At 42.8% G+C, this 14,517-nt stretch overlaps 1 protein-coding gene across 1 annotated transcript; it reads right to left on the bottom strand.

The window, feature by feature from the left end:
• Window positions 1-2,284: 2,284 nt before the first annotated feature.
• Window positions 2,285-10,974, bottom strand: LOC311267709 (von Willebrand factor C domain-containing protein 2-like). The gene is made up of 3 exons (XM_084370931.1): window positions 10,541-10,974; window positions 8,099-8,228; window positions 2,285-5,934 (listed from the first exon to the last, which is right to left on the bottom strand). The coding sequence occupies exons 1-3, from the start codon at window positions 10,928-10,930 to the stop codon at window positions 5,693-5,695; spliced, it is 762 nt and encodes a 253-aa protein (XP_084227057.1). The 5' UTR covers window positions 10,931-10,974; the 3' UTR covers window positions 2,285-5,692.
• Between the last annotated feature and the right edge of the window lie 3,543 nt (window positions 10,975-14,517).

The following is a 14,517-nucleotide window of genomic DNA, read 5'->3' on the forward strand; positions in this document are numbered from 1 at the left end:
GCTTCCTCAATCAGCTATACACAAGACATTTCCAGCATGGAGATGATGGAACGTCAGACAAGGATAGAGTGATAATGTTTGAACAGACAGAATTTTCCCTCAAAAGCTGGGACACTAACACATGAAGAAAAACAATGCAATCATTTACAAATGAACTGTATTCACTGACAACAGTTTTATGAAGTGTTCCTGAGTCCATGTAGTAATTTCCTTTTATACAATCATGAGATTGACAGAGTGGTGAACCTCGCCCCGTCCTCGGTTGTGAACGACTGACCCTTTCAATCATGATCTTATCACCTGTCACCAGTGAACCCGTTTACCTGTGGAATGATCCAAACAGGTGTTTTTGGAGCATTCCACAACTTTCAGTCTGTTGCTGCTCCTGTCACAACTTCTTTGAAACATGTTGCTGCTTCAAATTCACAAAAAGCATCTATTTACAAAAATCAATGTAGGTGATGAGGTCGAACATTAAATATATTGACAAACTGTTTTCAACTGAGTACACACCTAAAATATCTAGGGAGGCCCCCAATGACCATATGTACAATCACTTTTTTGACGCCATTATCTCAAGAGACAAATTATTTATTCCTTTATCTCAAGATGACAAAGCTCATTTCCTTGTGGTAATGGGTCAATTTATCTTGTTGAGCCGGCCTGTTTCTCAAGATAAGATCATTTATCATGAGGAAACTTCATACATGAGAGTCATGAGAAAGGACTTACACACACACACACACACACACACACACACACTGCTCTGTGGGTGCAGTTTGGATGTTTCTAAACAAACCATATAACTTATGAACTTTTGCCATTAGAATGTTTTACCTGCTGATTCTACATAAGGGTGTTACATTAGGGCTCCTGTGAGGACAGGTGTGACAGTGGGATTATGTAGTGCTTGTTTCCACCCAGACATTTTAGAGACACTTGGAATGACCTTTTGTTTTCTCAAGAACAAAAATAATTTTGTTATCTGAGATGATGTAATGTAATACTAATTAACAAATGATCACTTTCTGTTAAATTAGTTTTTCCCCAGGAGCTAACTTTTTGGAATGTGGGTCACATACAAGCTCTGGCTATCAGCACTTTGATGTGTGAGTTGCCAGAAAAACTTCAGAATAAAACCAGTCACAAACAGACTATGTACAGTATACAGGTGATAAATGCTTACTAGCATGTACTCTAAATATTACATATGTATACCATCTGTAAGTCCAGGTAGTGTGTGAATCATCATCATCATCGTCATTTTTCTGCTTACACAGTCATTCTCATCAATGTGTGTGTGTGTGTGTGTGTGTGTGTGTGTGTGATCCACTTGGAAATCTCCGGCCTCGCTCTGCCTACAGACGGAAACCAGCAGGTCCATGGAGGATAACCAGGCAGCCACCTGCGCCCAGCACTTGTTTCCCCTCCGCCACTTACTGTCACCAGTACATTCATGTCACACACCCTGGAACCGCCCGACTCTATCCATAATCCATAAGGAATTACAGGAGGCTTTAATGGGGTGAAGGGGTGTCAACTTAGTAAGTACAGTTGTGGTCAAAAGTTTCCATCCAGTCATAAAGATCAAAAATATACATACAGTATTTCTAGTAAGCCATTTTCACCTCAGTTTGGTGCTTTTGATAGCCATCCTCAAGCTTCTGGTCGTACTCTGGCTAAATTCTCAACCACTCCTCTTGACAGAATCGGTGAAGTTCACCTAAATTTGTCGGCTTCCTGGCACAGACTTGTTTCTTCAGCACAGTCCACATATTCTCAATGGGGTTCAAGTCAGGACTCTGTCAGGACTGCTGCCATGATATATATGTTCTGTATGAGTGGATGGACCCCCACTGTAGATAGATTATAGATGTGAACATGTGCAGGAAGAGATAAACTCTATAGTTTTGTGAACAGCAGTGAGTGAATATTTCTTTTCAATGCTCTCTCCCTGTTTTTTTTGTAACATGTCTGACAATAGTGAAAACTGCCTGTCTCCAATTCTTATTGTGTGAGAGGCTGTAGAAAGAGCAATACTTGCAGGATGGTGTCTTTTTTTACACTGTCTGAAAACCAAAAAACAAGAGCTGAAGTGTCAGGAATGGATTCAACTGTGTGTTTGTCTGCTCTAATCAACGCTGCCATCATAAGCATGTCTAGCTAACCGGCTTATTTTGTATAGTGACTCCAAGATTAATTCCATGGCCAAAAAGAGCATGTCATTAAAACTCCAATAGGTTATGGGTTAAAGGGACACATGACAAAATAACACAAACCCCTCTTCATTATAACACATCCAGTTCGTTTTCTTCTTTAATTTTTAAATTACAAGTGAATTACAGATTATCTGATGATACCCAGACCACTGTGTCGTACACTGCCGGGCCAAAAGAAAAGCCAGATGAATCGAGGCATTTCATCTTGGAACATGCCCGTGCCATCAGGGAAGAAAAGATCGATTGATGGAAAAACCTGGTCACTCAGTATATTCAGGTAGTCAGGTGACCTCCTGTTTTGGGCACATAACGTTGCTGAACCTAGACCTGACCAACTGAATCAACCCCAGATCATAACACTACCCCCACAGGCTTGTACAGTAAGCACTAGGCATGCTGGGTGATCACTTCATCCGCCTTTCTTCTAACTTCTAAAAGAGTAAATCTGGACTCATCAGACCACATTACCTTTTTCCATTGATCCAGAGTCCAATCTTATTGCTCCCTAGCAAACTGAAGCCATTTTTTCCGATAAGCCTAACTGATAACTGGTTTTCTTGAGGCTACATAGCTCTTTAGTCACAGTCCCTTGAGTTCTCTTCGCATTGTGAGTGGAAATGGACTTACTTTCACTATTAAACATAGCTGTGAGTTCTACTGTTGATTTGTTACCATTTGATTTCACCAAAAGCTTGAGTGATCTCCAATCACGATCACTGAAGACTACAACCACATTTCTTCCTGGAAGATGATGGCTCACCTCCATCCTTCCAGGTTTTAATAATGCATTGGAAAGTTCTTAACCCAATTTTAGTGGTTTCACCAATCTCCTTAGTTGTTTTCTTTGCTTGATGCAGGCCAATAATCTGACCCTTCTGAAACAGTAACATCTTTTCCACTACCGCAGGATATATCTTCTGACATGGTTGTTTAAGAAATGAGAAGCTACTTACTGCATCAGTTAGGGCTAAATAACTTGTTGCCAGCTGAAACATTTTAATCACTGCAGGAATTATATATTATTTTTTTGCCAGGCAGTGTATTTTCCCACTGTGTGTAATCTGTGTGTTGGGTGCTATTAGGCTAATGTCAGCAGCGTGTCGTGGTCTTTGATGGAAAGGGGAAGTTAACCCTGAGATTACATTTCATTAGTCCTGTTCTTCAAAGCTTTTTCTCCTGTACTGTTTAAAAGTCTAACCCTTTAGTTAAAACTCTATTTGTAGTGATGTCTCCCTAAAATATCTTGTGAGAAGCGAGCTGGTCTGGGGGACATTTTCAGCAGCACAGACATTACTGAATGATCATAGAAATATAGTAGGAATATTACAGACGCCACTGTGTCTCTATGATCCTCTCCCTCTCATTGCCACTGTCACTTCGATCATGAAGGTGACAATGCTATTCAGAATATGACGGCTACCATATGGTGCAGAATTGAGTATTCATAGTATACAGTTCGGAGATTATAGATCCAAGATGACACTGACAGAAGGGCGGGACTGAGAAACAAAGGCGGGATTACCAAGACCACAGACAACGCCTTGAATTTATCAATACACATCACAGTTAGGATACTGATATTCAGAGCCCCGGTCTGTCACAAACCTCAGTCAGATATAGGATCATGGAGTCAGGCAGACTGGACGAACACATCGAACTAAACAACTCTCTGCCCCCACACTCGCTCTGCTACAAGGAGGGGGGAGGGAGGATAACAGGTATCCCACCTCAGATCACCTACTGAGTATATTAGGATAGAATAACAGTCTAATCTTACAATTTCCCTTTTTATACTGATAGTACTGGGACAATAATAATTCTATTCCATAATAACAATATGGCAAGGTGAAGAGGGCCCAGGTGGGGATTGAACCCACACCTCCCGGGTAAGAGTCATGCGTGCTTGCCAGTCAGCCAAAGGGACATCCCCTTGGCCAAGTAGCCAGGGCACATGATCAATTGGAGGCATAGTGACCGGAACCTCAACTGTCACAATAATTGTTTTTATTTATGTCTTCTACATGGATCACTTGTACTTGTACTAGGGTGAACGGTGTCTCTGTCTCAGACAGCCTTGGACTTAGTTTTTTCATGACATGGGCAAGAACGGGCACCAGAACCGGGCTCGGCAGCCTCTACGGACAACATGACCGAGGTGAAGAGACTGGAGAGGACGCTGACAGAGGAAGAGAAAAACACAGTGTCCGAGCGAGAGACAAGAGTAAATCTCAGACCGGCTTTTGGTCGTTGGCAACTGCTCCGCTAAGTAAAAGGCTGTAGACAGGGTTACACCCCGCTTTTCCGAAACCCCGCTGTTCCGAAAATAGACTTCCATTCATCGTAATGGCGTGGTTTCTCACTTTTTCTAAAGACCCCGCTATTCCGAAAAGGCTACTGTGGTACCCCTAACCCTAACCATATTGGGAAGTAATTGGAAGTTGAAAGTCGGATTCGGAACAGCGGTGTGTCGGAGTGGGGTGTGTCGGGATGGAGGGGTTTCGCAATGGAGGTGTTTCGGAATGTCAGGCTGTTCCCGTAGACTGACACATAGCTGGACTAGCTGTTGAATAGTCACTCCTATTAGCTGGCTTGCTAAGTTATATGTCTTGTGTTGCTCTTACTTGATGTTTGTTAGTTGACAACTCATCATTTTTGATCATAAGCCAAGTCAGCCCATTTCAACAGAGGTTTAGCCTGTAGCATGTTACAGCCTGATGTCACTGTCTCTGGCTCAGCTTACATTAGCTCTGTGTGTTGTTACTGTTCTGAGTTGTGTGTAGCGCCTGTGCAAACTGTGACTGCTGCATGGCAAAAATGGCAGAGCATGCATGTTTACTTCATGACATTGTTATGATGTGCACAGTTTTGTTTGTAGTTAGCACGTAATGTTACATTACATCTGACGAATTGTTGCAGAAACCTGGGATTTGTATTTTTACAACCAAATTACTACATAATGTTGCTTTAAAGGTTCTTGTTTTGAAACAAGCCAGCTGGAGACAATTCATTCTTTCCCCACACGGAGCTAACGTTGACGATCATTTGGTTAGCTGGCCGGTTGCTGAGTCGTTCACCAGCTCTAAATGAGCAGCCTGCTTTTGTCGGTCTCCGTCTCAAATCGAGGCCCCGTTGTTTCAAAATGTACTGAGACTACTGATGGTAAATCTGACACCTTAATCACTGTTAGCTGCATGTGTGAGAATGGGACGTTTGACAGGTGTAGCAACCCTCCCCACCCCTCAACCCCCACCCCCTTCTTTAACCACCACCCTGCAGATGAACCCAGCTTACTATCTTTGAGGCACAGCCTTTCTCAAATCATCTCATTGCTTGTGTTAAACATACATGTGCAGGTTTAGTAATGCTATACTGAAGCCCAATTTAGCTCCTCTAATACTAATAGATTAAGTCAGAGTTTATTTGTACCAGCAGAGTGGCTCTGCATCTACGAGATACTTATTTAACACTCCACTTCATGGTATCACATCCAGTCTGGGGATGTACGGACTCCCCCCTCTCCTCCTGCCCTGCCCGTCCCCGGGGGGCTCGGTACGGGTGCTGGGTGTCAGGCTGGGCTGAGGCCGCTGCTCGCAGGTGGCATGGGGATGGGTGTGCCACGTCCCGTCCCGGTAGGTACAGAAGCAAACTGTCTGCTCATCAGTGTTCACGCGCTCCCCCGCTGGAATCACCCGGTTCCCAGCGAAGCAGTTGGGACCTGGAGCAACAAGAAAGACAGCAGCCCACAGGGGCAAGTTGCTCACACAGGAAGGAAAGTGTCTTGCTGCACTTTCTCCTGTTGAAAATGTTATTTCTGTCATGCGACACCAGAAAGTCTTTCCACTCAGCAGCCATCTTGGCAGTTATTTCAAGCTACAAGGCCAGGCCACTACGTAAATAAATGGGGAGAGAGGAGAAAATGACTGGATTTAAATTTTTGGGTGAACTTTTCCTTTAATCAGCCTCTAGCCCCACAGAGCAGCTCTTCTAAGTTCTCTGGAGGATTTAAGCATCTTTCAGCAACTTAAGCATCTCTGTCTTGTTTAGTCTCAGCACACTCATTGTTGTTGGCAACTGTTTTCAGATAAAAGCTCTTAAAACCAACTGTACACTACCTGTCTGCTCTAAATGGCAGGCAGAGAAAGTTACTGACTATCAGCTGAAGAAAGTGGAGCATTTATCAGCTAAAGAGGCAGATATTTTCTCAGGAGTTGGTAAAGACCAAAACAGAGCTAAAAGGAGAGTTGGCAAGAAACACCGCTCCAAATAAATGCTAATGTTGTTCTGTAACTGGATGTATAAACTGGAAACTGTTGGCAAACAAGTTTGCTATATTAGTTTTTTTTCATGATATGTAGGCGTTGTGTTTACAGCATGTTTGTGCTGCCCCCCAGTGGCCACAACTCTCTGTGTTTAAATAAGATCCTCGACTGCAAGTTGTGGGGACCTGTGCATGCCTCAACAACTGCTGGTCTGATGTAGCACAGATTCTTAAACCGTGGTTCAAGGTCATTATGAAGTAGTCTTATCGATGTGTGGATGATATCGATAGACGAGGGCGATACGATCCAGGCACCACATAGGAAAAGCTACAGATGCTGTCTGCTTCACTACAAAATCCTTCTCACAAATGCCGTTTATTTTTCCCTTCAACACGTGCCTGTAATAACATGATGTTTTCAGTTTCATGTGTTGCTTGGGCTGGATATACTGAATATACCGTCCGAGCAAAAAGGTAAACAGCATGCCTTTGAAATTATTTGCATCCCTCAGTCACAGATGGGGGTTCCTTTACTTGGCAGCTACCTGTGAAACAATTACCAACGCCAGTCGGCAGGAGGACAGGAAGTAGAGTTCCTCAGATGCCAGATCCAACTGTGTTCGATAAATAACAGCTGACATGAGGGAATTTGGCGGCAGTGGGAAGAGAAAAGGCAAAGAAACCCAACAAAACAGTGATGCAACCAATCAAACCATCTGTCCCACTGTCAGTCAAGCAGAGGAGCAGTATAAATAGAAACTACAATTTAACCACAACTACCATAAAGCAGCAAGGTAACTGTGAAGCAGATAGCATGTTCATGTGGTTTTCTTTAAGGTGGTTGTGATGAATCATTAAATCGTGCTTTTGATTGTTTTTTTCATTTTATTCTGCAAAAAACACATAATACATGAGTTATTATTATCCCTGCTGCTATTACTGTGTGACACACACACACACACACACACACACACACACACATGCATATACAAATCCCACCAATGTTAGAAAGGGACTTAAATGCCAGTTGCAGTGAAAGCACACATGACATAACAGGGATGGCTGTGTAAGCTGCGGGGTGTGTGAGGTGACGTAACCGGTGCTGATTCTGAGAGCTGCAGGATGAACACACACTGTGACAACGACAGGCCTCTAATGATGTGCACAACACACGCAGGGGGCATGAGCTAAACTCTGTGTGTGTGTGTGTGTGTGTGTGTGTGTGTGTGTGTGTGTGTGTGTGTGTGTGAGATGGGATATGGCAGCACATGGGGTTTTTATGCTCCTGACTTGTACACATGGATGAAACTTGCAGATTTGTGCTCGTACACCACCGTGTATGGAAGTGATGTCTTAAAGGAACAGTTCACCCAAAAAAGTAAAATTCAGACATTTATATCCAACCCCCCATGCTGATGGAAAGTCAGGTGACATTTCATAGTCCAGGTAAGAGTGGTGCAACAGTAAAGATCGAAGGGGAACCAAAAACATTAATAATCCTCTGTGGACTGTGAATTTCCACAACACATTTAAGGGACATTCTGAAATGAATGTTTTAGAGAGACTGTGTCATGGACCAGTGTTGGACCGACGAAGAGAAGAAACACTGACTGAGTCTTACCCGTCTTACAGATGGGGCAGCAGTGGTTGGGTTCGTAGGTGGGGTTGACGCAGTGAGGGGCGGGGCAGTCTGAAATGCTGCAGTAGACCTCTCTGTTGGCCTCGCAGCGACACCGCTCACACCTCGACAACTGGAACACACACAATCTGAATTTCACTCACGGCAAGCTTTTACAAATCCGTAAAAGTACACATGTGTAGGCAGTCAGTGTCCGACAAACACACACGAGGACAGCTGACCTGTTCCCAGCATTACTGGACTGGTCGGATCACTCTGTCTAATACACCATCAGTTACATAAAACACTCCCACTGCTCAATCCCCACTGAGCACATGTCAGCATGGAAGCTGTTTGCTGTCATGATGACGCAACAGCACAAAGATTAATATTTTTATTAAATGTTATGCTGCTAATAGAACCGCCTTGTAACTCGCACACAATCTCTCATTCAGATTTAGCAGGCTGCGCTTTCTGCCACTGTCGGGCCAGTTCTCCACGCGCCACCTACAGGATACAAAGTGATAGTATAATCCACAGGTCTGCTGTCTCGTGTCCTGCCTGTAGGTGATGCAGGTCTGTTGGCCCTGAAGTGCAGCTATTAACTGATGGTTTTAGGTATTTAAGTTACATCGCGTACAGCTGAGGGGGAACTTCAGAGTTAAAGGATAAATGTTTAGTAGTGCACAAAAAATGTCTGTCGCTTCACAGCAAAACAGCGTTGCAGCTTTCTCCTAAACAACTGAAGTAGCTGGAGACTTGTTTTAAAATGTAAAAAACAACCCCAAAAACATTTTAAAAAAATGGCTCCATACAGCTCGTCCGGTGTAATCCAAGTCTCCAGACGCCCTGAGATCCCTAATTTATTTGAAGAGTTATTTGCACCCTTTTTAAAGCTGAAATCTTCCCTGCAGCTGCTAAGCTAAAAGCGTTAGAGCTCGGCCGTTGGCTCCCAGAGACTTGTTTTCTGTCCCCAGCTACTCCAGTTGTTTATGTGACTGATGCAACGCTGTTCTGCTGTGAAGCTCCAGGAATGTTTAGTTGACAACAAAAACTTCACCCGCTTTTCCATAGACATGGGGTTGAGTAGATAATGACTACATTTTCATTAGTGGGTGAAATTTAATGATAATGTTCTGAGGTTGTCACTGCCAGTGACTCCTTTTACATTACACATAGTAATTTAGTTAGTAGTGTCATTGATTAAACACAAAATATTGATTAGAGCAGCTTTAAACCTGTTTTTTGGCCACTTGGGGGCAGCAGAAAGTCGCTGTAGAAACAACACTGATATATTATCAACTTAAAAGGCTGTTATGGCTAACTTGCAGGCAAACATGCCTATTGACACATCCAGCAGATACCACCTCAGCCTTATAACTCATTTGGAATCTTGATTGTTTTCATCTCGTTAAGTTAAGCCCTATATTTACTCTCCTTCTAGCTCTTTTTTACAGCAAGTAGTAATTGTAAAGGTTTGTCACGACAAGCAACTCCTCCCACATCATTTGTCTTGTCGTGAATAAAACAAATGATTAGAGCAGCTTTGCTTTCTATTGCCAGCATTGTTGGTTTACAGGCAAACTGAAGCGTCATGGCGTCTGCTGCGTGCCCCGCTGCCTGATGGAAAACTCTTTCCCATTTCTTCATTACAGTGTGTTTACAGGTGTCAGGGAGTGCATATGTGAAAAAGCAGTTTGTGGCTCCAGAAGAAGCTGCATGCCATCTGATAAACTGCCTCCAGTGATGTCACTCAGTTGCATTGTGGGTAATGTAGGCTCCAGGTGTTGAAAAGCAGTCCGCTGGTCTGACATTGAACTCCTCTAACAGTTTGATCCAAATCAGCAGAGCAGAGATATTTTTTATTCCACACGTACTTCTTCCTGTTCAAAACCTGGAGCCTTCATCACCCACAATGCAATGTAGCCAATGAGTGACATCACTCGAGGCACTTTATCAGATGGCATGCATCTTCCTCTGGAGCCATCAAAGGCTTTCTGCTACTTTTTAATTTTTTTTAACAATAACTCCCCAAGACATGTAGACACACTTTAATGTGGAATACCCCTCTGTTAAATCAAACAATGATAATATACACATATTCCCTCCTCCATTGTCTACAATATATGAACATGATAATCCTTTATTAATATTATAGATGATCAATACAACACAGTGTCTGCTGATCGGCTACCACATACCTTTAACTTGACATGACAATAGAATCATGAAGACAAAGCCACACAGACAGCACTCAGTACCACATGAGCCCACTGATGGCATCCCAGTGCACTCCCTTATATTCTTTATTATATGATAGTTATGTGATGAGCATATCTGACAGAAGGCAGCTGCGTCATTAAATCCTAGCAGTGTGAACTTGTATGGGACGGGGAGGTGGAGGTGGAGGTGGAGGGAGGGTGTAGAAGTTTGGATCTTTCTCACCCTGAACTCCTCTAGGAGTCGGTACGTCTTGCCCGCGTAGACACAGACCCTGGCCATAGCCTCGCACACCGGACAGCACGCCTTATACCTGATCCGGGTGCACCTGGGGTGGACGCGGGGACACTTGGGTCGGACGCACACGGGACCGTCCACGGTGCACGTGCACGGACACGCCGAGGGGCTCGGGTAGTAAATCTCTCCAATACCGTAAACAAAACCGTGGTCGTCGATGCACCACTTCCCCCGGTAGTCCCCGAACTCGTAGTCCAAGTCGGTTTTGGAGGAGTACTCCGCCGCCACCGCGAGCTCCGCGACGCGCTCCGGACCGCGAGGAAGCAGCAGCACGAGCGCGATGGAGAGGCAGCTGAGCGCGCGGTGCCGGTGGCTCATGGTGACCGACACTAACCATCTGTGTGTCTGCTGCGCTGCTGCGCTCCGGTGCGCCTCTCCGCCCACCTCACAGGCGCCGGTGACGCCCATACATGCGCGTCAGTGGCACAGGGTAGCTGAGAAAGCAAACCCAGGAGGTCAAACGCGAACCAAAGGCTTCAGTCAGGCGTCTGTTAAAGCCTGACTGATGATTCCTGATGGAATCTGAGCGTGACTTCTGTGATTTTAGAAACACAAAACGACATACTCAATTCTAAATCATCAGGTCAATATCTATCTACCCATGGCTGCTGTAACAAGTGAATTTCCCTGCTGAGGTGATCAGACGCTGCTCAGAAAATGTCTGAGTTGAGTTTAGTTTATTCATTTGTGACCAGACTCAGAAATATCATGTTTTAAAGGAGTCAAAGAGTTTTCTACTGGTGATACTAACAAGACCCAAAAGGGCTGATAGACCAGCAAAAAACTCTAAAAACTAAAACTAAAATTACAAAATGAACTGCAGCTGCCCCGCATCAACATGTTTACAGTGTGACCAATGCCTACTCAGTAGTCATAACTACACCATTACATGAGACCACACCCATTTTTAACTCAGCCATTCTGATCTCAACAAAACATTTAGTGATGGCCTCTTGAACGGTTTTGACTTAAGTCACACTGACAAAAATCTGCTCACAGACAGACAGACAGACATTTAAACACCTGGCAAAGTACTGTGATAGTTCCCACTACTAAAGGTGTCTCCAAAATGCACCCCACTTGTTAACCTGCCCCCCCCCTCTACATTCCCTTTTAATGGAGAGTTGTTCAGTTCAATATGCCAGTCAGAGCTTGGGTGGCGCATCAACATAATCAATTGCATACATATGTCGATTTGCAAAGCGTGCGTTGCAGAGCAGTAAGATGGCTGTCTGGTCAAAGCAGTTTCATCTGGAGAACAAGCTGAAGCAAAAAAACCGAAACAGATCCCACCCACGAGTGTTCTCACCACATTTATGCAATATTATTAAGCACTCATTAGAGAGGCACCATCTCCATTGATTAATTAATCGATTGGTAAATTAATTAGGAGGAAAACTAATCACATCAAATGAATCAGTCTTATATCTGAAAGTTGTAAATTCTGACATAAATGAAAATGAAAACACAAATAAGACAACTTAATTCAAAATATTTATTTACCTACTAAGGGACATGGATGATGAAGGACCACCAAACATATAAGCATATGTACATATATACCACTCGCATGGAGGGATGAATTGTAAATGCAGTTATTAAACCTTTGCTGACAGAATGAATGGATCAATGAATGAATGTTATCCAAAACGATTCAAAAACGCAAAAGGGAGAAAACTTAATAAAGATCAATAAAAGCAACTCTCAGACAGACGCATGAAGATGATTATTTTCTACTTTCATGTGCTGATGGATGGGCTGACGATCTCACAGATGGTCTCACATCTTCAGGATGATGATCTAGGCATAGACAGGGCTATCTGAGGCCACAGAGGAGACACAGCATGTGTTCTCCGGTCTTTGTGTTCAGTGACCGGCTGCAGAGTTTGGATGCATGGAGCCAAGAAGTCTTCAAAAGTCAGAACGTTAACTAATAAAAACAGGAGGTTTTCATATAGCAAACAGTGTTTGGCTGTGGCTTTCAGGAATCTTTGCAGTCTTTCTTCTCAGGTCAGAGTTCATTCTGGAATTTTCTTCAGCTGTCAGTCAAAAGTGAAAAACAAAAGCCAACACCTGTACATTGTTGTTGGCCGCATGGCCAAGCAGGGGGGCTTCACCACGGCCAGACATGTTTTCTCCTTCCATACATGACATGACATAACCCTTTGTTATAAATGTCTTCAGAAAAACACAGCTTAAATAATATGTAAATATGTAAATACATTATAAAACTTGTAAAAAGAAGAAAGATTGGAAAAAGTATGTTTTAATTTACTCTAAAAGGTGCTTCTCTGTAGCCAACATAGTTGCAAAAAAGTAGTGACAATTATTGTAATTGAGCAAACACATTGTTTAGAATACCTAGAATCACATTCAAGTAAGTGTTATTATTATTATTATTTTTTTCATAAATGAGACCAATATATGACCAACCTGCATCTCTGCTGTCCTGGCAACAGTTAGCTGCATGTTGAAATCCGGCACTCGTCTTATTTTTTGCTGCTTATCTGTTGTGTTTTTGCCCACAATAAATCAGAAGCCAGTTTGTGTGTGCCAGAGTTTTGTTTATGATACTTGTCACTACTGTGTTAGACTATACAAGTTTCGGAGCAGTGCATTTGTTGTTCCTTACTAGGCCAGTAACGTTACATTACTTGGCCATGAAATAACACACATATCACTTATAATGTTCTGTCTAACGTGCGCTCACTAACCCACAGCGTTATCTGTAGTAGAAAGAATGTATTAACCTCACATATAATCATTACCTTTTCACTGTGCGTATTATTACTATTCATTATTCCTCCTACTAATCTATAAACTGTGACTTTCACTGTGGCTCAATGTCAGACTCACCCAGAACACCCTGGGGTGAATGGTGCTGACCTTTGAGCTGAAATGGTTTGACTCTGTTATTCTCTATTTTTCTATTATACCACTTTATTAAATTGCAGAAAGACAACTTTTTGTTTATTCATCTTTCTGTGTTCACTTCTCAACAATAATTTCCACCACATTATTATCCTTCAATATACGTGGCAGGCAATTCAAAATGTCACAAGCTACAAAAGCAGGAGTGCTGCCAGATGAGCTGAACACAAGACTCAGCTGTGAAGTCTACTCCACCTCCAGAGGACTGCCCATTGTCAGTACTCACAGCAGATTTAATGTGAAAATCCTGCTGAGTGAATATAAATAAGGCTGCTGGTCCAGATTGTATACCAGGCCATGTACTAAAATCTTGCCGATCAGCTGATGTTGATAGTCGTCTCCTGCTGGCCATCAGAAATAATGCAGGTTTAAAGCACTTCTGCAATGACTGCATTCACTCTTCAGACTGGAAACCCTGGCCATATTTTAAACACTCAGTAAGTGACGATGTCTTTTACTGTGCTTAATGTTTGGGAGCCCCCAGTGGTCTGAGATCATACATAGTATATATTTGTATATTATGTTACATTTATATCACAAATGTATTTATATTCATATGGACAGGCATGTATGTCTAAAAGCATATATATTTATAAACTCTTACATATCTTTCTTTTTTATTATATTAAATTCTGTGGAAGTGTATCACACCATGACAAAAAAAAAGCTGTGCCTTAGTCCTACTTGATTTGAAGACATGATTTACACCCACCATTCGTGGTCGAGCTCATGCACCCACTTCAGACGGGGTGCTAAGCTTTCAGCTTTTGGTTTTAAAAAGGGTAAAACTTAACATCTTATCAGACCAATTTGCCATCTCAGGGCTAGCTATGCTGCATGAGCTATATGGAGCCATTTTTTAAATTTCCTTTATACCAGTTGTTTTTCAGCATGGAAGGGGGAGATAACTTTTGGGGTGAACTGTTCCTTTAACTAATTTCTCTATAAAATACATGTATACAAACGTATTGGAT

Source organism: Pagrus pagrus, assembly GCF_965226575.1.
Source record: "Pagrus pagrus genome assembly, chromosome: 13".
Lineage (NCBI taxonomy): Eukaryota > Metazoa > Chordata > Actinopteri > Spariformes > Sparidae > Pagrus > Pagrus pagrus.

Bases quoted from the DNA above. Each gene is read 5' to 3' on its own strand.
- LOC311267709 (XM_084370931.1), bottom strand. From the start codon at position 10,930: ATGAGCCACCGGCACCGCGCGCTCAGCTGCCTCTCCATCGCGCTCGTG. The intron at 8,229-10,540 runs GTGAGAAAGATC...TGTGTGTTCCAG, and splicing joins GACTCCTAGAGGAGTTCAGG to TTGTCGAGGTGTGAGCGGTG. The intron at 5,935-8,098 runs GTAAGACTCAGT...TTGTTGCTCCAG, and splicing joins CTGCCCCATCTGTAAGACGG to GTCCCAACTGCTTCGCTGGG.